The 23,960-nt window shown below is 45.1% G+C and overlaps 2 protein-coding genes across 5 annotated transcripts in view; one reads left to right on the top strand and one right to left on the bottom strand.

The window, feature by feature from the left end:
• The window catches only part of klhl29 (kelch-like family member 29), an 88,532-nt gene extending 72,174 nt beyond the window's left edge, over positions 1 to 16,358 (top strand). For both annotated transcript variants that reach the window (XM_088361170.1, XM_088361169.1), the window contains 6 exons: positions 2,788 to 2,986; positions 6,581 to 6,763; positions 7,489 to 7,669; positions 12,982 to 13,175; positions 13,289 to 13,433; positions 15,552 to 16,358. In XM_088361170.1, the coding sequence (XP_088217296.1) occupies positions 2,788 to 2,986; positions 6,581 to 6,763; positions 7,489 to 7,669; positions 12,982 to 13,175; positions 13,289 to 13,433; positions 15,552 to 15,735 (1,086 nt within the window). In that variant the 3' untranslated portion in view covers positions 15,736 to 16,358. The remainder of the gene's footprint in view (positions 1 to 2,787; positions 2,987 to 6,580; positions 6,764 to 7,488; positions 7,670 to 12,981; positions 13,176 to 13,288; positions 13,434 to 15,551) is intronic.
• Positions 16,359 to 16,393: 35 nt separating this feature from the next.
• Positions 16,394 to 23,960, bottom strand: part of atad2b (ATPase family AAA domain containing 2B) — a 29,159-nt gene continuing 21,592 nt past the window's right edge. For all 3 annotated transcript variants that reach the window (XM_088361167.1, XM_088361166.1, XM_088361168.1), the window contains exons 27-28: positions 19,457 to 19,585; positions 16,394 to 18,175 (exon numbers count right to left, since the gene is read on the bottom strand). In XM_088361167.1, the coding sequence (XP_088217293.1) occupies positions 18,098 to 18,175; positions 19,457 to 19,585 (207 nt within the window). In that variant the 3' untranslated portion in view covers positions 16,394 to 18,097. The remainder of the gene's footprint in view (positions 18,176 to 19,456; positions 19,586 to 23,960) is intronic.

Below are 23,960 nucleotides of genomic sequence, written 5' to 3' on the forward strand. Positions count from 1 at the left end.
TAGCTGCCGCACATGAGCTCGGACCTCCCACAGAGAGCTTCCATATGTCAGCCATGTTAGCGCTCGCACGCCGCTTGTCATAATAAATGAGCATGACCAACAGAAACTGTTAAAACTGCAGCCTACCTTTGTTGATAAAATTGGAAAAATGTCCCCTTCTTTGTTGTGAAGACTTTGCTAATTCTCACCGATATGCCATAAATGGTAACAATTAGAGCGATTCTTTGTTGACAGTATTGAGTCGGCCTAAAAATAGCCTTTTTTTCCCTAAAGTCGTCATTTTCTAAAGCCTTGTGTCAGGTCAGGGAAGACGAAGGTGAAATCTCTCGCAATTCGTCTGTCAGGATGACGCTCGCATTTACTTGCGAGCGAGAGAGAGAAAGCGATATGGCCGCCAAGCCCGGCAAGGATGGAGAGAAATGGAGTCTGTCGCTCCCCGCGCTCACTCTCAATTGTCAAACATGATTCACCGATGGGAATGTCATGAGTGATGTCCCTCGGAGATGTCCCCCTCGCCCCTTTGAGAACGCAGAGGTCGTTATGTGTACTCAGCACACTGAGCTCTAACCTATCATTTGTACTCGACTCTGCTTGTGCCGCTTTTGAGTAAAATGACGAATTTCAGAACCCCCAGCGGGGAACCGCCAAATCGATGTCTAACGACTTCTGCCAGGTGCGGTTGTCTGACATTACACAATGGAGGCAATATAGCAAATAATTTTCCATACTGCAAATTGCTTATGCTATTTATCGCAACGTAGTCGCAGCCCTATGCTGCCCCTTGCTGTTTGTAGGGAGGAAAATTCACTCAACTACTTTGCAATATTTTCTGTATTTGTGGCGTCTTTTTTTTAAACATGGAAACTGACACCTTGAGAATCTGCTGCAAGCGCGCATCTCGGTTCCATTGTGAGCGTAGGAGGACAAGTGTGGAGTGGTGGTGGCGAGAGAGAAAGAGAGAGAGAGTTTGCTACTGAGCTCAGGAAGAGGAAAGTGCACGTGTTTCACCATGCATTGTTAAATGGACTTTATTAATCATGAAGCCCTGCTGCGTCACCATTTACAAATCGTAATAGTTGCAAAGTGGTTTTATTCTTGTAAAAATCTAATTTTTTCATCACATGGCCATTTTTTTGCTACTGTTCCCCAGAAAGTTCAGTTGAGTGAAGAAGGAAGGGGGAAAAAAAGCAAGTCAAGTTGAGCACTGTATTGAGAGCTTGCCACTGACAGTTGCTTTTTGGAAATCCCAGCAGTGGTTGCCGTGGTAACCTCCTCTTTGCATCAGTTGATGGAGTCGTCCTGTTTGCGGGTCACATTGTGACGGTTCAAATTTGTTCTAGGATTACAGCAATTTTTCAAGTTGCTAAAAAAAATAAAAATAGGGCAAAGAAATGCCAAACCTTTCATTGGAGTTCCAGCCCAAGATAAAAACAGAAAATAAAATTGCCATACTTGGCTCCCTCCAAAGTGATTGATTTTTTTATTATTGAAGTAAGCTCAGATGGTAAATTGTTGACCTCTCGGGTTTGTCCAAGTGCCAACACAAAGACTTTGCTGTTCGAGAGCTGTGAAGCCTCCGAGGCCTTTGCTCTTTTCTCTCGACTGAGAGGGGCGATTGTCTGGCGAAATCATTCTCTCCAGCACCCGCCGAGCAGCTTGAGTTCATACAGTATTTTTATTATTTTTTTTATCCTCAAGGTCGTAGTCTCACGGTGAAAAGTCGCACTTTGAGCTTCACTGAGGCCAATTGCTTTTTTTTTTTTTGACAGCTCTCCGTCGCTAACTTATGTAATGTACTTTTCCCTCTTGGCTGTCTGTTGCATCTCTTAACTGAAAATGTCCTCACAGGCAAAACCCAAATTGGCCCAGGTGTTTCCTCCATTTGTAAGGCAGCGGCAGGCCGAACCCAAAAAGCTTTAATTGAAGGTCAGGCCGCCGAGCGCAGGAAGTAGCGCGTCTTAAACCTGCCAGGTCCCGCCCGTGTTTACCCGCGCGGCTTGTTTGATAAACTGTTTTGGCAGACGGCGCGCTCCCCCGTGGGTGACGCTAGCCGACAGTTCCATCTGCGGGGCTCGCTGAGAGGAAATGTCATCAGCAGATGTCCGCCTCCCTCCAGCCTCTCTACTCTAAACACTCTGCTAGTCGAGCTTTGTTTATGTGTTGCCGTATCGCGGCAGATGAGCGTAAACATAAAATGAGGGTGCGTCCAAATTTTGTGGTGACAGCATGTTGCTGCTCTGTCATTGGCTGACAAATTATTTTTAACGACAGAACCTTCCCATTAAAAAATGCTCCGTTCTTGTCGCCTTAGAGCGTGAAATTTTCATGCTCGAGTTAGCATCTTAGAGTGGAGTCATCAAAACTGGTACCTTAAAATGTTTGCTTCAAAATCAAAAAGAATTTTCCAACTCGACTTGTTAGAGTGCAAAGTTCAACTCAGGTGTGAGGCGAGATACTCGGCTTATTATCGACTTCTTTCGTCTGTCAGGGAGTCTCTTGTTTTTCGCCCCCTGTCCAGCTGGGCCACGTAGCGCCGAGCTGGCCGAGGTCATCCCGCTCATTCTGGGCCTGCCGCTGTGACACTCGGCGGCGGCTTGTTTACAGCTTTTGCTGTCGTGCTGGCCGAGCCTCCCACGGGGATCCGTGCGGCCGCACTTAAACACACATTCTGCAGCTATAGAGGAGGTTGCCTTAGCAACTGCACCACTACCTATTTCATTTAAGTTCAAATGTGTATGTATGTAAAAAAAAAAAAAAGGTGATTTATATATTGTCCTTCCCTTCCAGCACCTGTCCGATCTGCTGGCGTCAGTGCGACTTCCCTTCATCCACCCGTCCTACCTGCTCAACGTGGTGGACAACGAGGAGCTGATCAAGTCTTCGGAGGCGTGCCGTGACCTGGTCAACGAGGCCAAGCGCTACCACATGCTGCCGCATGCGCGCCAGGAGATGCAGACGCCGCGCACCAGACCGAGGCTCTCTGCAGGTAACGCACACCTACGTCCCCACCCGCACCATAACACGAGCGAGCGAGCGAGCGAGCAACAACACGACACAGCATCGCGCGCACTTTTCATCTTGCACGGCATCAAGGTGACACAGAGGTCATGTCGCCATGAGGAGACGTCGCCTTGTATTGATTTTGGCCCACCGGTAAGGTAATGGGTCATTTTGTGTAGCGTGTGTGTGTTGCATTAAGTCAGTTATGAGCGTAAAGCATCTTTGGAAGTGGAAGCAAGAGCGCCCGCTCTGATGTCATTTTGCAAAACCTAATGAAGGATACTTAGTGTAATTGACGTCCATCTGGGACATCCTGAGCTTTTCCACCGCAGGCCGTGTACACAGAAGAAGAAAAAAAGAGGCAGGGCCACTTAACCTTGCGTTGAGCAAAACATGCTTCAAAGCAATCCACTATACTGAAGGTCAACAGATGCTGAGTACTTAGAAGGACTTATAACGGGGAGAGGGAATGTAATACCGCCGCTCAGCTTTATTGTCAACCTTATTTGTGCTATTAGGATTCGATTGGTAAATTCTTTGTGTATTTAAATTGTAAAAAAATTTTAAAAAATGTATGAAATCTTGTAAGAGTCCAAATTGAAGCTGTTCTAACAAGACCTAAGCACTTGGCTGAAATGTTATCATTCTACTGCTTTGAAACGAAACATGGCGGCCATTTTACACGGTAGTATTGTATTTAGCATTGATAATGTTGCTGAACATGTGCAGCGCTTGGTTAGAGTTAGCGAAAGCAAAACAAAATTGGAATGCTCCAAAGTGAAAATTGGTGAAAAGGGCAGATGGTTTTGTCCTTGAATATTTTTGCTTGTGTGTGTGTTTGTTTGATAGAAGAGTGTGTGGTCTTAGTGTGTGTGTGTGTGCTTAAAAAGGCGCGTAAGCAGATGGAGCGCCACCTGAGCTCTGTTGATAAGACTGTCAAGCGTAAAAAGAAAAGAAAACTGCCATCCGTGAAGCACTTCTTGCTGAGCAAGTCAATTTGTGGACTCAGTGTGTGTATGTGTGTGTGCGTGTGTGTACGCATGTGTGTGTATACACATGTGTAATGTGCTAATGAATAGCTTTCAAAACACAACGTTAACTGTACGGCAGAGTTTAAGGCTAACATCGACGTTGTCACTGGCGGTCGCTATAAAGTGAGAAAGAAAAGTCTCGCCAGCATCTGATAACATGACTTTGAGCGTCAAAATATTTTGGCAGTGTCCCAATGGGCACGCGTCGATCCTGACTTTCTTGTCCCTCCTTGTCGATGCCGGCGCCTTTCTTTCAAGCTTTAATTAAAAGTGTGGCGTCTGCATTTAAGCAGGCGGCAAGGTGAAGCTGTCAGAGGCTGGCAAAGACAATTAAAGGCGTTTTAACCCCGACTTTGTTGATACTTGTCCGGCTCACAGTCATTACCGAGCCTCGCCGTTTGTCTCTGGGAGTAAATGCAGCGTGAGATTGCTTGTGCCACTGTGGATTCTCTTCGGGTTGCCTTACTCGCACGCGACAAAAACATTTATCCTCACCGCTAAGTTGTCTCTTCCAAAACCTGGAACTTCATTGATGCCTACATTTTTCGTTTTCAGCTGAGATGAATTCAATGTAATTGAGAAGCGTGACATACGTCAGTCATACGTTGGCGGTGTGAGCCGGTGATGTTCTCGCGGATTATCGGTAAAATCTCCTCCTGTGCAGACTCATAAATTTGACACAGATAAACTAAATCCAGCTTAGGTGGAGCGCATGCGGAACGCTGACCCGTCGGACCCACTGCAAAGCCGCTGCTGCCTCTTCCAGCATTCATTACAGGCAAGGAACATCCGTCCACGGGAGTGTTAGGATTTCCATAGCCGGTTGTTGCTCGGCAGAATTATAATGGCCATAGAAAATTCTTCACTTAGACCATATTTAGGGCCCTTGAGTGAGTCAAGTCAACCAGTGGTTGAGTATGAAAGGCAAACATCCTAATATGCTCCCACACACTTACAGGCACTTGGTAGCACCATCATGGGGGTGCCCCTGGCCTCCCCCCTCAACATCGTCATAGCAAATTAGCACCCCGGGAGACAAATCACAGTATTAGCAAATGAGAGCAAATGGAGTAAAAAGGGAGCATGATAAGACATTACGCTTATGGACCTGCAGCCAGATAGAAACGGCTCCCACAGCTAGGCATAGACTTTGGATGTGTGTGTTTAATAGTGTAGGAAAAAAAAAAATCAAATTATAACATTTATAGAAAATAAAAATAGAATGAAAAATAAAAAATAGCTTCAAAAAAAACAACTGCAATTTTACAGAACAATTAAAACATACAATCAAATAAACTAACATACGTACAGATTGCCATGTGAGTGATGGATCAATCTGATGCATGAGTCATTATTTTCTGGCTGACTCTCAGGGACCTTTGTCTCCTTGCTGATGGAGAAAAAAAATAAGGTCAGGGCCAATCGTTTCCCGTGTGTTGCTTTTAAACTCTTGTCAGAAGGAAAACATCAGCTTGTCAAGTCTTTTTCATCCCCAGCCGCCTCCTCTTTCTTCCTACCTCCGGTTGAGTGGCGGCCGCCCCCTCGCCGAGCCTGAACCCAATCCGCCGCCGCCCCTTCCCTTGTGACCGCTTCCATGTTCTGACAGGCCCGCGTTGAGTTTCGCTAGTCCGCCGACGCGTCGAAGGCTTCAAGGATCGTCCAGACGGGCAGACCATCGCCGACACGGGCAACCGAGCGGAAATGGCCTCGAGCCGCCGTGTGCGCTCACGTGCGCGGCGGGTGCTCAGCGCTCATTTCTGTCAATTCACAAACAGAGAGCGCTGTCAGAACACGCTTGTCGTGGCTCTGCACGACTTAAGCCCGAAAAGACTGCGAGCGCTCTGCCCCACCCCAACGTTATTTGTTTTGTTCTGAACTGGCGTCTAGCTTCATCTTGAAGCGAGAAAAAAAACACCTTCAACCTCCTTCGCCCGTCTCATCCATCAGGGAGCCTCTTAAAGCCTCACCCCGGAAAAACGTCCACTCAGCCACAGGCTGTCGGCTAAGCTCAGCGTCGGCCTTATTGTTGGCTGTCTTCCTCCTCGCCTTTTTTGTTCCCGCGGCTTTGACGAGAAAACGATGGCGAAAATGGGGATTGCGCTTTGTTTGTTGTTTTGCAAGCAAAGGAAGCGGCGGGTCGAAAAGACTCCACCGAGCGGCAATATTGATCGGGCACAAAAAGATGAAGATCAGTCCTCCATCCCTCACCTTTTTCTTCAATCCTGGCTGTCCCGACAATCCCGTTCCCCTTTGGCACCACTCATTCAGGCTTCCTCGTGCCCCCCCCCTTTCCTGTTGCTCTCAAACACACTGCTCACTAGTGTCTGGTGGCGGCCTTGTCGCCCGACGGAGAGTCGTTTATTGGCAGCCTGCCAGCCTGTTTGTGTGTTCTGGATCACCGCTGCCTTTATAGCGCCCTCGGTAGCGAGACGACTGTTTCCGGATGGATGCCAGTTAGCTCCGCATTAGCAGCAGATTGAGCCCTGTGGTGGCGTCAGCTTCTCCCAGACGTCCGTCCACCTTCATCACCCTCCTCTTTCTTTCCACAGGTGTGGCGGAGGTCATCGTCCTGGTCGGCGGACGCCAAGCCATCGGGATGAACCAGCGCTCCCTGACGGCGGTAACCTGCTTCAACCCGCAGAACAGCAAGTGGTACCCGCTGGCTAGCTTGCCCTTCTACGACCGAGAGTTCTTCAGCGTCATCTCGGCCGGTGACAACATTTACCTGTCGGGTGAGTCAATACGAGTGTGAATTTGAATCATCCTGAGCCGAGCTACTTTTTTTTTTTTCCCCCCACGTTGGTAATAGTAACAAGCGGCATGACATGACCCGTTGTGGCTTGCCAGATTGGTGGCAAAATAGTAAATCACAAAGAACGGTCAAGGTCAAAACGAAGCATTACCGGTGACTTTTAAGAACTATTTAAAGAGCGCAAAAAGGGCGACGTGACTCGCTCATCCCGTACGTCGCTTTTTCTTCTCTTCCTTCGGGACGGCATTTTTCTCCCGCCACGCTCCATTTGCGCCTCCTTTTCAGCGCAGCGGCCGCGCACTCACCTTGACACCGCGACAGGATCGGTCTTACTGGCTGCTCGCTCTCACGCTCTCTTTTCATATAAATGGAAATGTGTGTTTGGCGGCGGGAACAAGCGCCATCGTTGTGTCCGTCGGGAGCCCGACAAGCCGGTGGGGAAATCAGAGTTTTTAGACTAGGTTAGCCAATCAGCTCCTGCTAGCACTTCCTAGCCGAGCTTCCCTACTTAAATGACATCATTGGCATTAACATTTTGATGACTTCAAAGTGCCCCAACAGCACCTGGACAATTTTTTTTTTCGGTTTTGGTCGTGAGCCAAAAGCTTTGAGTGAAAATTAATAATAACTGGAGCGGCAAATCATTACTTTTGTCCGAATGCAGCCCGTCATTTATGATTTTTTTTTGTGTATTTGTTTTTGCAGGTGGCACCGAGTCAGGGGTTATGCTGTCTGACGTGTGGTGCTACATGTCCCTGCTGGATAACTGGAACTTGGTGTCCCGCATGACGGTGGCCCGCTGCAGACACAACAGCCTGGTCTACGACGGCAAACTCTACGCCATCGGAGGCCTGGGCGTCTCGGGCAACCTGGACCACGTGGAGAGGTGAGTCTCAAATGGCGGCATACAGTTCATTTTTAAGACCATGAAATTCAAAGCTTCTATGTACACGACCAAGATTGATTTTCTGGAAAAATGCACAGATTTCTTCCTCTGATGTGTGTGTCCCCTCCCGCGCTCGCCTCCCGATTTGTGGTTGAATGAGCCGGCTAATGTGCGCGGCGTGCAGCTAGCAATGTGTCATTGCGACAAGGAGGCAAAAGAAGAGTAAGATGAGTTGCCGTTATTGTTGTTGTTGCTATGTGAGGAGTCTGTGAGGCGAGACTAATGTAAGCCGCTTCATGCATAATTTACTATCAAAGTTTTATGGAGATTTGATTTGTACCCGCATGCTTGTTTTGTTTGGCAACACCACTTATGGATGACACACAAGCCATGGCGTTTTTAGCTATTCCTTTTGAAGCAGAACAACATCCGTATGGATTTTGACTGACAGCGTAAAGATGATTAAATCTCAATGTCGTAGCTTTGATTTTGACGGAAGTGTGAAATTTGCCACTTCTCTTTCGATTTTTTTATTTATTTTCGGATTAAAGCAAGATTCCAATTAACTTTGACAGAGTATCTTAATAACAGCTAAACACGTAAGCACGCTTGGGCAGTTTGGGAAGGGCAGAGCAGAGGCAGGAAAGATTTGCTACGAGACGGGCCGCGACAGCCAGCAGCTGGTCGCCGACGCACACTCGGGGAACAGGTGTCGTAAATTACACGTCGAACCGACTGCTCGCCGACGTTCCTGACAGATTATCAGCAAGCTATTTATTTCATAGCGCTCGTAAATACAAGGCAAATCCCTTTCAAGCCCACCGGAGGTATTCCGAGACGCTGCAGTTTGAACAATTTTACAGTGAAAATTTGGGCTCAGAATGATCACACCGAGTTTATTAAAATGAACAAAAATCTAGTTCCGTAAATGAAATAATGATTATTTTATTTCTTTATAATAAACCAAACTATAGAAAAAGTTGGAAAGCTTACAGTATCTTGTCACATGACACAATATTCAGTGGGTCGTGAAAGATTGGCCAAAATGCTGTGGAACGACTGAAAATATGGCGAGCTGCTTTGAAAATGTCATGCGGGGAATGAGTTAAGTGGCCATTTTTGGCCACATTTAGGCGGCCAGACTCTGCCAGCAGAACATTTGACTGCGGCGACCCTCAGCGACGGTAGAGAGAAAGTCCTGGCAGGTGTCTGGCTTGCGACTGTGGCGCTAATAACATTCCAGAATCATTACTCAGCGGATAGCGACGGCTGCCGATGTTTGATATGCGGATGGCAGCTCGGGGACGCCACGACAGCTGCAAATTGATTTGCTGCGTTGCTCATCGCCTGATGGATGCGCCGGGACGCCACCAATCGTTTGTGCGCTCCCGTTGTTACCGAAGTGAGTGTAGGTATGTACATGTCGAGTCGGTGAGCGCATTTATTAGACCAGCTGTCGTTAAAAAACGCGACGGGGTCGTCTAGCATCGACAAGTGCGACGACTGCGTTTAAAACATTAGCATAAGCCACTACAAGAACATAAAGAATGATTTCCATAATGATGTTTTTAATGAAGGGCAGCTGGCTATTGTATTTAACGTCTCAAAAAGTAGTCATTGTTGCAAATGATAATGTATATTCCACGATCAGCATCCAGAAGTTTGCATCTTGCAAAAAGTGCATGGTGTTGCAGATTGGACTTTGTGTATTTTTGTATTGTGTGTGTACAGTAGGTATGTGCAAAGCCTCCATCTCGCCCACCTCATTTGCAGTCTTGTGCGCCGCCTCCGCCGACCGCCCTTCCCTCTTGACGATAGCTTTCACGCTTCTCACCGTGAAATTCGAGCCGGCGCTCGCAATTATGTCTTCAATCAGAGGCATCTCAATGCGGGCCGGATGGCGCCAGGATGCGGCCTTTGCTTCGGCGCAAATCAACACTCGTGACGATCGAACCCAACTGTTCTCGTTGCTAATGACTGACACGTTTTGTTTTTAAAAGGGAAGTGAGTCGCCGAGTTGCGGGGGAGGCTTTTTAAGTCGCAATCAGGTGCCCTAGGCCCGCGCTCTCGCCTGCCATGTTGATCCTTAGACGAAGCAATATGATTGTGGAATATTGAATAATTCATGCCTGTCTAATGATGTGTCAATCACGCAGTGGCGCTTTTGTTTTATTTATTGCGCGCTACGCGCAGGTTTGCGCGTCCTTCAAGCGCCATTGGCGCTTAATATTTCATGAGAACCTGTTAGCAACGCGCTCGCTCAGTGGGGATGTTGCGCTAACAAAAAGATGGCATCCTCTGTGTTTTGTGTATTTTTTTTTTTTTAAAACTAATCAGACTCCGCTGATTAGCGTGGTTATGCCTCGCAAGGTTTCACTTAGCGTTTCGTCCCGTTCTGCTGCATGCAAATAAAATATGTTGCCAACAGGGGTGAAGTCAGCCACGTGCTTTTCAATCCACGTTAAGAATCTGTGATTATCTTTTAAAGCCGGAGCTGCATCGTGTTATTTTAAGCTTGCCATGGTAATACAGGCATAGATATGAATATAGCTTACCATATCTTACCATCGTGGAGTGCTTTAAAGTCCCAGACTCTTTCCATTTCAGTTTGCATGATACCAATCATGGTTATCAGGTTCAGATTTTCTTTTTAGGGGGGGTCTTATGATGCTCTAAATTCAGCAGTAGGTGTGTCAGGCTGAGAGTGTAGAGAGGTGGCAATTCCCAGGGACCCAGCGAGGATCGCAGGAAACAAAGGGGATCATGGGTAAACTCCTTCAAGGGTTACCTCTTGTTTCTCCACACTGCTAATGAAGTGCCGCCACCTCGCTCGCCTGCAAGTGTTTCGGCATTTGAGCTCAGGTAAGCGCCTCCAGCTGTTATGGTTATTAGTGGGCGGTGCCAGGGGGCGCACCACGGGGGGGCGACCCCGCAGTAGTCAGGGACAAGAGGTTCCCAAAGCCTCCCTGCCGAGGCAGCTTCCCCCCTACTGAGCTAATCCCTTGCTCCTCTGGATTAGCAAAACCAGCGGCGGTGGCACCTGCTGTGCTGTCAAGGTTGACGCCCCCCCCCCGACCCGCCAACCAGCCTCCTGGTCCTCACCACCGCATGTTGTCTCTGGTGGATGTGGCCCAACTTATATTCCTCAAAATTAAGACGGTTCAACTTCTGCTGGCACACAAGATAATTTTCTCACTAATTATTTTCGCATTTTTCAACAGTATTCCAGTCAGGAGAGTTGATGAAAAGAAATCGACGGCAACTTCACCCCGCTAATAAATCAAACACAGATGGGGAGCCTCATTGGCGGCAGACTTTATTTAACACGCTGGGTGATATAACAGTGAGGAATGTGCGCAGACGTGATGTTCATTGTGATGGATCGCACCATTTTGGGACTCAGTCGACTTCCAAACTGGCAGAAAAATGAAGGCGTATGGCTGCAGACGTGCAGTAGCAATGACTATTACAAGTTGTCGCTTTAAAAAAAAAAAAAAAAAAGATGTAACATCACTCTCATCTTATTGGTTACACGGAATGTAAACGGAGATAAATGTGACTAAACCCCCATGATAGGTTCGATTTGTCATATTTTGCAATCTACCAGGCTACACTCCTACTTTGGCAAAGGCTTATACAGCATCTTTAAAAAAAAAAAAGGCAAGAACATTTTTGTAGCTTTGCTACATCGTAAAGTCATCAGTGTACAGTTTTAGTGTAATGCGAGTTAGATAGAAAATGGCTGGACAGGTTTTCCCCCCTCCTTTATTGGATGACCATTGGCATACCAGCCTCCCGTGTTTCCATCTTGGCCTCCCATGACAGCATCTCCTCGCACTCACCATGCCACCGCTAATTAGCAGCCGTTAGCATGTGACAGCAAGCAGTTCACTTGCCTCCTCATCATAAAGAAGTGACAAGTGACCTTTTAGAATGTACATCCCTCCCACGCTAAGTGGCCGGCCAACCGCCACCAAGGCAGCATCGAGCGCTCGTGGTCGTCCGTCTGCCGCTTTCCAATGGTAGCGGTAGTTTGATGTCAATCACCTTAATGCCATTCACCTCATGTAACATTTTCTAAACTGGATGGCCTTTTCATCTAATTCACACCCCCAAAATTCACATTGGCCAGTCATAGCACAGCATCCAATAAGCAATCTCGCATTTAAATAATAGGGAACGGGCCCCGCCGTTAGCATAAAGTCGCATGTAATTGACGCCCTCCCAAAATGCACAAAAAAAGCAAATAGGTGATGTTAGATTTTAGTTTTCCTAGCTTTTTCCTTTAAAGAGTCTGCCTGCTCGGTAAACAAAGACTACTGGCTACTCAATGGGTGGCATTACTGGGAATTTTACCCCCAATGCTCAGGGGCCTGCTGTCAAACTCTGGGCCGCTAATGAATTTCACATGCTCGTTCATCATGCTATTTTTACAAAGTGCTGCTTGTCAGATACAACGTGGACCATCACCCGTAAACACACACTTGAACATCAGTGGCTAGTTGCGCGTCGCTTATGTGCTCACAAGTTTGTTTTGCTGCTCTTGTTGAAAGTACAAAATGTATTTTATGACCAATTTATAAATTCCATGTTTCCATTCATTTATATTGATTTAATGACAAAAGATGAACTTTGATAGCAGATAAACTAAAAACAAGCGGCTTGCAATCAAAGTTAACCCCCAATTTATAAACGAATGAAATTAAGTAAAATACAACCCACACAGTTAAGACACTGAAGCTGAAATTTGCCCCGGGGCACCATTGAGTGTAGTGCTGTATTTTTTGCTCCAAGATGGTGACCGGCGCAAGGGCTTAATGGCGTGTGTCGCTAGACATATGTTTGCTTTCTGTAATTGCTTTAATTGCCGTCATTGTGCGCAATGCTCGCTCTTTTTCATCCTCCCTGGTGGTGCGCGCCTTCGCCTAATTATGCCTGTCAGCCCTGCAGCCAAAAGTCGGCAAGTCTACTGTACTCGAGTATGTGTGTGTGTGTGTGTGTGTGTGTGTGTGTGTGATACATTAGTGCCAAGTTTAACTAGGTCATATTCCATTTAGAAGCAAAAAGATTCAGTGCTAAAGGAAACATGCATTTGTTCTCAGGTGTCTTTTTAATAACATGTTTTTGTCGAAACACGGCAAGGATCAAGAATGACCTTAAGTCACCTATTTGCAGATTTATGATTAACACTGAACTCTGCTCTATTTGCCATTTTGTGTTCAGGACAAAGCGTAGTCCAATATAAATGTAGTGCTTTGGCGTGCATGGAAATGTCACAGGAAGCCTCACCTGGCTGCCGTTGTTGCCCGCAGGTACGACACCATCACCAACCAGTGGGAGACGGTGTCTCCGCTGCCCAAGCCGGTGCACTCGGCGGCGGCCACTGTGTGCGGCGGCAAAGTATACGTTTTCGGTGGCGTCAACGAGGCGGGGCGCTCGGCCGGCGTGCTGCAGTCCTACGTGCCGCAGAGCGACGCCTGGAGCTTCATCGAGTCGCCTATGATCGGTGAGTGATGATTGATTCAAGATACTGGAGCCCTGCTCTGCTTTTTTGACAGGATTTTTTTTTTTTTTTTTTTACTTGACGTGGGTAAACCTTTTATCTATGTGTGTGTGTAGACAACAAGTACGCTCCGGCGGTGAGTCTGGGTGGCCTGGTGTACATCCTGGGAGGAGCATACGCGCGAGCCACCACCATTTATGACCCAGACAAAGGCAACATCAAAGCGGGACCCAACATGAATCACTCCAGACAATTCTGCAGGTAACAAGCCCATACGTACGCGAGCGATCATGCGTGTAGACGCAGTCCCATTTAAAAGTTCTCCCTCAAGAATCCTCAAGGCAGCGCTCATCTAAACAATCAGGCTAAACAGGCAGTGGATAGCAGCCAAAAAAATAAAACAAAATAGAAGTTGTAGTATTTATAGTTTGTGGTTAAAACTACCAATACTGTATACATGATGATAATCCCTTTTAGTGGAGTGTCAGTAATTTGCCGTCTGGCTCTGTCGCGATCCCCCGTGAATAGCGGAGGGACACTGCACTATTGGTATTGCGTGCTTCAGTGCAGCAGATGAAGTCAGGCAGGTAATCGTACAGGAGAGGAAGAAGAGAAATGATCCATCTGAGCAAAGGACGCATACACCTCATCCTTTCGGGTTTATCAGGCACAGCAGCGGCTGCTCGTGGTTTTTGCTGCATGCTCTTCACTCGTGGTCAAACCCAACAGATTTAAGCTTTATGTAATAGTCTTTTCCACTTCCAGCCGCGTTTATGACTTGGTGTGTAGGCCCCAATCGGACACAAAAGCCGTAATCTGCTTAAAGACCAAGTTTTAATCCTCCCTGCACACAAACTTCTGTTTCTGTTTCCCATATCAAATAACATGAGGTTGTTGGTTATTCATTATAGTTTTTAGAAAGTTTTATTATTGCTATGTGAGAAAAAGTGAAATATTAAATATTTAAATCTGTAGAAATACATCTGATCTGATGTATGAATATCGCTCTATGGAGAAAAATGTATTCATGGACGATGTATATTTCTCTTGCTCTTATCTATATATGAGCGAGTGATCACGATATGTGCATGTGTTTTATAGATATATATTTAGTATTTTGTATGTAATTATAGATATATCTATATAGAGATACTAGAGATATATCTACATAGTATCTCTATAGATATATATCTATATAGCACTATACATTTATATGGATAAAGATATATCTATAGCTTTATCTATATTAACATATACTAGATATCTGTATGGATATATATATAGATATAGCTATATCTATATAGATATACAGAGATTTATACATATGTATATATATGTATAAATCTTCTATATAGATATATCTGTATGGATATATATAGATATAGCTATATCTATATAGATATACAGAGATTTATACATATGTATATATGTATAAATCTTCTATATAGATATATCTGTATGGATGTATAGATATATCTGTATTGATATACATATACAGATATATCTAGATAGATGTTATATCTTTATAGATATATAAATATAGATCTGTATAGATATAGCTATATAGATATATAGAAATATAGATATATGATCTGTAGATATAGCTACATACTAATCTATATAGATGTTTTATCTGCAAAGTTATATAGCTATATATATATATATATATAGATCTGTATAGATATATATCTATATAGATGTTTTATCTACAAAGTTATATAGCTATATATATATATATATATATATATATATATATAGATCTGTATAGATATACATCTATATAGATGTTTTATCTGCATAGATATATAGCTATATAAACATCATTATAGATATATATATATAGATATATACATCTGTATAGATATAGCTATAGCAGTGGTTCTTAACCTTGTTGGAGGTACCGAACCCCACCAGTTTCATATGCGCATTCACTGAACCCCTCGTTAGTGATTTTTTTTTTTTTTTTGTTAAATTCTAGCCATTTTTTACTGGTGCACAAAATGAGCCATGCATGAACATCACCTTGTTCAAAGAACAAAACCAACACAATGCATGAACTCACAACAAATTATATACTGGTAAATCAGAATTTACACAATAAATGTAACCTCCTCACCTCCTTCAGACCTCCTCAGTGGAGGCTCTGTCGAACCCCTGAGACCGACTCACCGAACCCCTAGGATTCGATCGAACCCAGGTTAAGAACCACTGAGCTATAGAGATATATCAAAATATAGAAATATAGATCTGTATAGATATATATATCAATATAGATATATCAATATAGATCTGTCTAGATATAGCTATACTATATGTATAGATATGTCTGTATAGTTATAGCTATATATATGTGTGTTAACAATCTCTTCCCCACTAAAGTGCCGTGATCCTGGACGGAAAGATCTACGCAACAGGGGGCATCGTGAGCAGCGAAGGTCCTGCACTGGGCAACATGGAAACATTTGAACCCTGCGCCAACACGTGGACGCTGTTGCAGTCGCTCCCCTGCCCGCTCTTCAGACACGGCTGCGTGGTCATCAAGAAGTACATCCAGAGCGGATGAGTCCAGGCGGAACCCCATCTGACCGTCGTGCAGTGCCAAAAACCACCAGCTGGGACTCTCCTCCTTGGAACCGGCCACTCGTTCCCTTTCCTGTGTAAAATGTCCTTCATGTGCGACAGTTCAACCATGCCCATTGTCTGTCATCTCATCCACAGGCGCAGGGGCCCTTTTAGTTAAACTCCACTCATCTTTATTTATTTGACACGAGTGTTATCTACAGGACGAGAGAGGAAGGACTTCCAAAGAGCAGATCCACGAGGACTACAGTGGTTCAGCCTCATCCCGTTATCAGAAATATTTCATCCCAACCCCCTGCTGAGGAAAAGAAGCACAATAATCACCCAAAAGTGTTATCATATTTCTCTTTTTCTTTCTTCTATACCTGGCATCTCATTTTAAAGCTACCCATTTGGTGTAGGAGGTGGACTTCTGTAAATAACAGGCAGGATAAATATGTATATTTTACAACCACAAGGCAATTGTGTATAAATGTTTTTAGGAAAAAAAAAATCCAAAATTGATAGGTTGAATTCAAAGGAGAAGTTGTACGTCTGTAAATCTGTATCCAGAAATGAACACTTGTTATTATGAAAAGCCAATACATATACCAAAAGAAATATGAACGCCTTTGTCTCTTCTCTCACTCTTTTTCACACTGTACAGTTTTGCACCTTTTTATTCAAGTATATCACAGCAGTAATTTGAGAAATACAGTAAGTGTTTCCATTCCAAATATAACTTACACTAGAAAGGTAACGAGAGCGTGCTTGCGTGGTGTTTAAAAGGTCAAAAGCACCTAACAGGAATGCCGACATTGCCATCAAAGGTTCTGGCTAAAAATGTCAGGGCATGTGGCGGAAGGAAGAACATGAACAAAGCGGCTCGTTCTCTCGCTCGGCATACTGGACTAGAAAAAGTCGTTTCAACTACCAGACAAAAATTGGTTTAGTCCAAACTGGCTACGATAAAGCAATATCACAATGTATGACATTTAAACTAACCTGTGTCTTTCATTCCCAAATGTGGCTCCAATGTCATACTCCTTTTGGCAACATATTAAAAACGAAAAAACAAGTCTGGTCCTGCACAATTTCCAGTACGCATCAATTCAAAAGAAAACACCAGGAAATAAATACACACAAAAACAACAGGCATGTGTAGAACCTGAGAGACGTGTAAAAACCCTCGTACGCAAACACACAAGTTCCCCCAAAACCTGCTACACAAATGCTACAGGTTTGTGAAATTTTTAAACAAAAATGTGTAAATTTACAATAAATAAACATTTAACTAAACCTGCCCAAATATTAGCAGAAAAGGCTGAATAATGTTACAAAATGGTACCCCGGTGGGTGATGGGTTGAGATTTTAGGGGCGGGCTGGGTTTCACGCCGACAGACCAATAGCAAGGAGTGATGTGACTGTACAAAAAAACAAAAAATACCGCTTGTGTGTACCGAGTAAACAGTTAACAATACGTTACGCTGAGGTAGCTTGCGGCAGTTTTTTTTTTTTTTTTTTTTGCATAATTAACCCACCGCATATTCGTGAAACAGTCTGCCCCCGGGGTGGATGGACGGGTGCTGGAAGGGTCTGAAAGCGGAAATGAAATCAAATGCTGCCTTAGCGACGTTGCTGACGCTACTACGAGCTTAACGCATGCATTTAAAGAACAGAATCAACGATTGGCACGTTTCCGTACAGTGGCTAATGGGCTGGGCTGATACTTTTACCGAAGTCAAGCTGGTCACATTTTTATTTTTGTAGCGATTTTTAAGCGCTGTGTTTTATACAGCATTGTTATTTGTGAAAGGTTCCGAAATGGAGTCTACAAATTTGACCGTTTCAAATCATTACGTCACAGAGGGGGGGAGGTGGTTGAAAATGAGTCATGAAGAGAGAAAAAACAATGGCGGCGCATAGTGGTGGTGGCGGTTCCACTCTGGGGCGAGATCAGTTCCGCGGTCTATAGTTTGCGGATTGTGGATATTATTCTGCCCTTGTCTTCAAATGGCGGTCACGCATTTGTGCTGGTGAGGATCGACGTGCGAGTGTGTGAAAAGGGGTCGTTTGGACTCGCTGTCCCAAGTTGGAAAAGCAGCGTGGATTATAGTTAGCACCCATGTAGCACCGGGGTCGCCCATCACCTTGGCGCGCGCACACGTGTGTGTGTGTGTGTGTGTGTGTGTGTGTGTGTGTGTGTGTGTGTGTGTGCGCGTGCGTGTGACACACCTCAAAGGGGGGGCGGAGTTTGGTTGTGTAGAAGCAGATTTTCCTGAGACGAACGATAGCACCATTGAATGTCTCTTGACTTCGCTCCAAGTTTGTGGTCCCATGGGAGGAGGCGGTTGGGGGCAGTTGCTCAGGGTCTTCCTGAGGAGGTTTTGTGGTCTGAGTGGCACAGGAATGTGTCAAAATGCTGGATCCTGTTCTCCATCTCCTGCGGCACACAAAGTGACAACAACGAGGTGGCTTGTTATGGATTTGAGTGAAAAGGTGACGCAAGAGGGACGGGCTCGTTTCACTAGACGTGTTCTGCACGCTTCGACAAAAATGCTTTTTAGCTGATTGACAAAACAATAAGGAGTTTTGAATCTACTTTTTTTAGTCTTGCAACTTGATATTATTTGAGAAACAATCACCCGCATTTTGGATCTTATAATTACTTATTTTCAACGCATCGATTTTGTGTCTTGTAAAATTCTGAGTTTATTCTCTTTTTGCCCATAAGTGTTGTAAATTGGGCTTTTATCTTCATAATGATCCCTTTTGTCTTTATGTTCACATGCTATTGGACAAAATCCAAAGTTAATTTCCTCGCCGAGTGCACGCCAGCTCCCTTCATCATCTTTGCGTCCGCCCCCCGAGAACTGTCGGCTTTTTTTTTTTTTTTTTGGCGTGGAAGGAAGAAATAGGGAAAGTGTTGAGAGGCAACAATCTGGTGCATTGTGCTTGTTAGCAAAGCAATCCACACAGATAAAAGTCACAATTGAGGCAGAGGTATTCTTGTCAGAGTGCAATTTTGGCACCATGATGACATTTCAACGGCTACGCTATCTTTTTTTTTTTCCACGCACATTCCGACTTGTAAATTCAAGACATAAATGCCCAAAATGTCGTGTGTCTGTCAAACATCCAGCTGTGACAATTACTGCCACTTACTCTTTCTCAATGCCCCACTGAGTGACCTAAATGTCAATTCAAAAAGACTAACTTTGTACAGAAGTAATTTCCCAACTTGACTCAATCGTTTGGCCACGCACAATAATGATCGCCATGTCGCTCGCTGTGATTCTCACCTAATATCATCTTTCAACGTTGACATGTTGTGGCAGTTTCTTAACCCCCCCCCCCCCCCAAATTGGAAACAGTTTGAAATGCTTTATGTAAATATTGTTTCCCTGAGGAGGAGTGAGAGAGGAAAAAATCTGCATAAATACTCGACAATATGTAAATAAATAACGGAGTGAAATTTTGAGAGAACCAAGCGACGTGTTTCGTATGTTCCTCTTGTCCTTCCTCCGTTGCCAACGGAGCTCGCGGCTAACTCATGGTAAACAAACACTGCTGCTTTTTAAAGCAAGTTAATTATGTGATCAAGTTTTTGGCATATTTCACCACCGATTTTTCCACCGCGAATAATTCTTTTATTGTGTGGATGCTACACTCGCTTGTCAGTTAGCATACGCTATAATAATATAGCAATGACTAGCTTGGTTACCTCCAGTAGTCGCGTCTTGTCATATTCTCTGCGGTGGGCAAAGATGCACTGGCTGAGCACCGAGTAGAGTCTTTCCATCTGCTCCACGCTGAAGCCCTCACTCTTCCTCACCACCATGTTGAGTAGCACCTGCAAGTGGAAAAATACATTTATGATAAGCTGGCCTACGTGTGCGCCAGAAATGGCGGCGGTTCAAAAACAGGTGTGACAGCATTTGGAGGTCAAAGGCATACAAAAGAGACGCGGATCCCAGTGACAGTTAATTAAAGCTAATCATAATAAGAAGCAAGTTTGCATTTCACGACGACTTTAATTAAAACGTTGTGGACAGTGAAAGGCCCTTTTAATTGACCCCGGTGTGTGTGTGTGTGTGTGTGTGTGTGTGTGTGTGTGTGTGTGTGTGTGTGTGTGTGTGTGTGTGTGTGTGTGTGTGTGTGTGTGTGTGTGTTCAAAATGCATAGCTCATCACAATGCGCCCACTCAATTCGACCGAGGCACATTAATTAAAGTTACTATCAATGGCGGCGAGAAAAAAAAAAGGAGAGGAGGGGGGGTTCTAGGGTGAAAGGCGGTGACCGTGCGTTAAAACCACACAATGACGTGTCAAGATGAACTCAGCCGACGTATGGGATTTAATTACACACACACAGGCTTAATCCAGTTTGATTACAATGGATGTTGATTACATTGAAGGGAAAGACGAAAGCAACAAACAAACTTGTGTTTCCTCAATGATACGGTCAAGCAATTGCTTTAATATAACAAAAAGTAATTATGATAGTAATAAAAAATAATTAGGGATGTCCTGATCACATGATCAAAAATAGGGCTTGAACTTTATTTATTTCACTGTTATTAAAACACTGCAAAGAGCATTTCTGCTTTTCCCAGTGAATCAAAGTTAGCCCATTGTTATTCCCGCGAGACGTTCTCCTCCACTGCAACAGCAGATTAAGCGCATAATAACTTTGACAGTATTGTCACTTTCCATTAGACATTCTGGCAGTGCAAGACAATGCCCTCGCTAAGATGTGACAAAAACTCCCCCTTGGCCTCTAATAAGTGCAAGTCCCTTGTTAAGTAAAAAGCCAGCACCGAGGACTCTTATAAAGTCCACCCCCACCCCCCCGCAAAAATAATAGTCATCATTAGAGCCGCAGTCCGGCGAGCCGTACTCGGCACATTTTATTGGCCTATTTTCATACGGTAAGCGCGCCAAAGGGGAGCGAACGAAAATGGAGCATGGCGACGTGTCAAAAATCTGCATAAAAGCTTTAATTGGCGTAATTACAGTCCATTTCGACAGTCGAGCCACCGAGTTTGTCACCTTCCCCTTACGTTTTGGGTGCACTTTGCTACTTTACGGCGCACCGCCGCTCCTATTTTATGTAGCATCTTCTCACCTTTTCCCCATTTCAATGTTTTATAGAGCTTCCTCCCCCCGAAGCGAATTTTATGGGTTTTTTTTTTCTTCCCATTCTACTCCCACCTCACCCTGTCTCCCTGTTTGCCTCGTTTCCGCTCCATTCATTCCCGTCCGTGAGATTCTTTCTCCCCACTGGCTGCGAACGGTCTGATTGCGCTCCCCTTGCCTTTTGTCAGCTTGGTCAGGGGCCGGGCAGCAGCGTGGGGTAAATGGCGGCGGTGTGTCTTACAACGCGCTTGTTGATTGAGTGAACACGGCGCAACACAAAGGGGCAGTAATCCCATGCGGTAAGGAGTGCCGTTGACACGGGCCATTTAACCCCGAAGACCCAACCCGTTAAGGCCTGGCTCTGTTCGCCGCTGCCTATTTTGACCCGTGTTACCTGCCTTGTCATGGGTCTAATGTAGCCACATTCTTTTTTTACGAGAGGTTACAAGTATTGAGAGGGAAGGTAGAAGAAGTATGTCTAATTAAAGCCCGCAGTGGAGGAGATCATTGGAGAAGCTAGCTAGCCACGTGTACCGTCAGCAGGGACACTATTAAGGCACCGCTATCTCGCTCCGAGATGCCAATTCAAATCCTTTCCGAGCAAAAACAATAAATGATAAATGAACATCGGTTTCTTTTCGCTTCAGCGAGGGCAAAGGGATGGCGGACACTGATTTTAAAAATAATATTCTGGTCCATGTGGCTTATTGGGGGGGGTGTTAACACAGGTAATGCAATATAGATGGTGTTAGAAGGGTCGGGGACAATCACGACAAATCATATTACGACCGTCGTCTCGGAACATTAAAATGAGGAGCTCGTCCCTTAAGGGGAGGAACGGCGAAGAGAGATCCCTGCCGGGGTTGTCAACTCATCGTAAAATATGCAGCGGGGCCCGGACCGGCTTGGCTTCCAACGTGGAATCGCTGGAAAAATCCCCACGACATTTGATAGCTTGTGAATTATGCGCACTTGGTTGTAAAAGAACAAAAAATGATGTGCTTTAAAGGTCTTTGTGCGAGATCAATGTCAAAATACTCCGTTAAATGGGGGGGGGGGGGGTAGGGGGGGGGGGTCATTCGCGATTATTTCGAAGGACTTCTGGCACTCGTAAAGGCTTTTTCATCAAAGGAAATGAAACACCTTGACGTCCAAAAAATAATATCGGAATGGACACAAGATGTACTTTCCAACTTTATTCATTAGAGATTAACCTTAGCAACATTTCGCAAGTTGTATTCATAGCTAGCCTCTGTCAAATTAAGCTAACACAAACTCCTTTTTCACACCGCGCATCAAAGCTGTCCTTTTCCGATCATTGTTGAGTGGTCAAAGTTGAGCTGTGGATTTTCTCAGCTTCTTAAGCGGGATAGCGGCTGTGTGGAAGTGGATAGAGGAAAGCGTGGGGTGTCAAATTCAACAACCCAGAGTACAACTCAGTTCAAGAATTTGATTATATTTCCGTTACCAAGGTTCAGAAAATAATCAGAATTTCTGAACTGTAACGTTTTTCTTAACTCGATCACCAGAGTGGTACACTTTGGTATGGTTGTGGAAGGAAGATCTGCAATCTGAATGAAAACATGACAAACTGGACCTGAGGCTTGGTGGCAATGCACCACCACAGTCCCGGAATGAAGAAGAAAAAAAACAAAACAAGTGTAAATGCCATCTATTTTTATTGGCAGATGATGAACTCGCTTCTCTTTAGGGACGCAAACGTGCCTCGGGGGTGAATGGGGCTACCCCCGCTGTGACGACTAAAAGCAAGCGCCAAGATGACAAAATAAAAATTGGGACGTGGCATATGAAATGGTGAAATGTCACAATAGCGCCACGACGTGCCCCCATGCTGTGCCAGCGGTGTGGGAAAAGAACTCATTTTGGCCAACTGTTAAAAGAAAACAGAATTGTCAGCAATAAGTGCGCGATGAAGCTCCAGATTGGATACTTACTCCGGAAAAATCTCATCAGCAATCATCTGTGTTCGTTTTTTTTCCACAATAGGCCGATTGTTGGGAAAGGGAAAAATAGCAGAGCCTCAGGCGCTAAAAATATGATCAACATCGTGGCTCTGAAAGACCCAAACTCGTACTGATGTCCTCAAGCCTGTGACCAAACCACTGATGGTATTTAATACAGAGAAGAGTTTCAGAGCCTCTTCCATCATGCTGACAGTCGCGAATAATGAGCACCCTATAATCAATGAAAATAACCGAGGGAAGGCTGACATCCACCACGAGTCCTAATAAACACCAGCGAGCATAACGCCGCTTAAACGGCGGCGCTCGTTCCCGGCGCCAATAGGAAATTCAATTTGTTCCGTAAGCCGGGGGATAAAAAAGCAATTATTCACAGTCTCCCTATTTTCACGATCTGTTTCTTAAAGATAACCCAACCGCCCCCGCCCCACGACACGCTTTAGCCACAAGCCTGCAGATTAGTGCCGCGCGTTGCTGTTCGCCGCCGCCGCGGCCCGTCGGAGTCCAAAAGATCAGGCCAACTAAAAGGCCTGCCAATCACTTTGAGTGATGGCGTTGACGCTGTCCTCGGCGTGGGACTCTGCTAAAAAGCCACTCGATAATGGCTTGATGGCTCTATGTCACTTGGGAAGGGGGTGGAAAAGTGAGTGCGTGTCAAAGGAGCACTTCTTTTATGCCAATTACACCCCGCGGCCACCCAGCCACTGCTGCTGCGATGCGCCACTGAGCCAAAAAGGTACCAATTTCCAGTCCACTTGGGGGGGACCAAAGTAGCAAGCACCGGGGGTTCGCTCACATGTTCTGTTTGGATGAATGGCGGCTAATGTTTTAGTCATGACCTTGTTTCCTTGCTGCATCTGTTGATTGAGAGAGACGTAATTGGCACCCAGAGAAGAACTGCCACCCCAAAAAAGGATGAGCAGAGTTGGGATAAGCCCGAGAAAAGTTATTCATCTGAGAAGGACAGCTGACAAACCATCAGCTTGAAAGCAGACCTATAGATGTCGAAGGGGCGCAGTCGTCCGTAAAGGGGCTTTACCATCCCGTATAATGTAAATCCCATTCTATAAAAAAAAATGTCTGCTTTGTTCAGAAACTTTGAGTAGGC

The sequence above is a fragment of the Syngnathus floridae genome, chromosome 19, assembly GCF_059516105.1.
Source record: "Syngnathus floridae isolate MCC-2025c chromosome 19, RoL_Sflo_1.0, whole genome shotgun sequence".
Lineage (NCBI taxonomy): Eukaryota > Metazoa > Chordata > Actinopteri > Syngnathiformes > Syngnathidae > Syngnathus > Syngnathus floridae.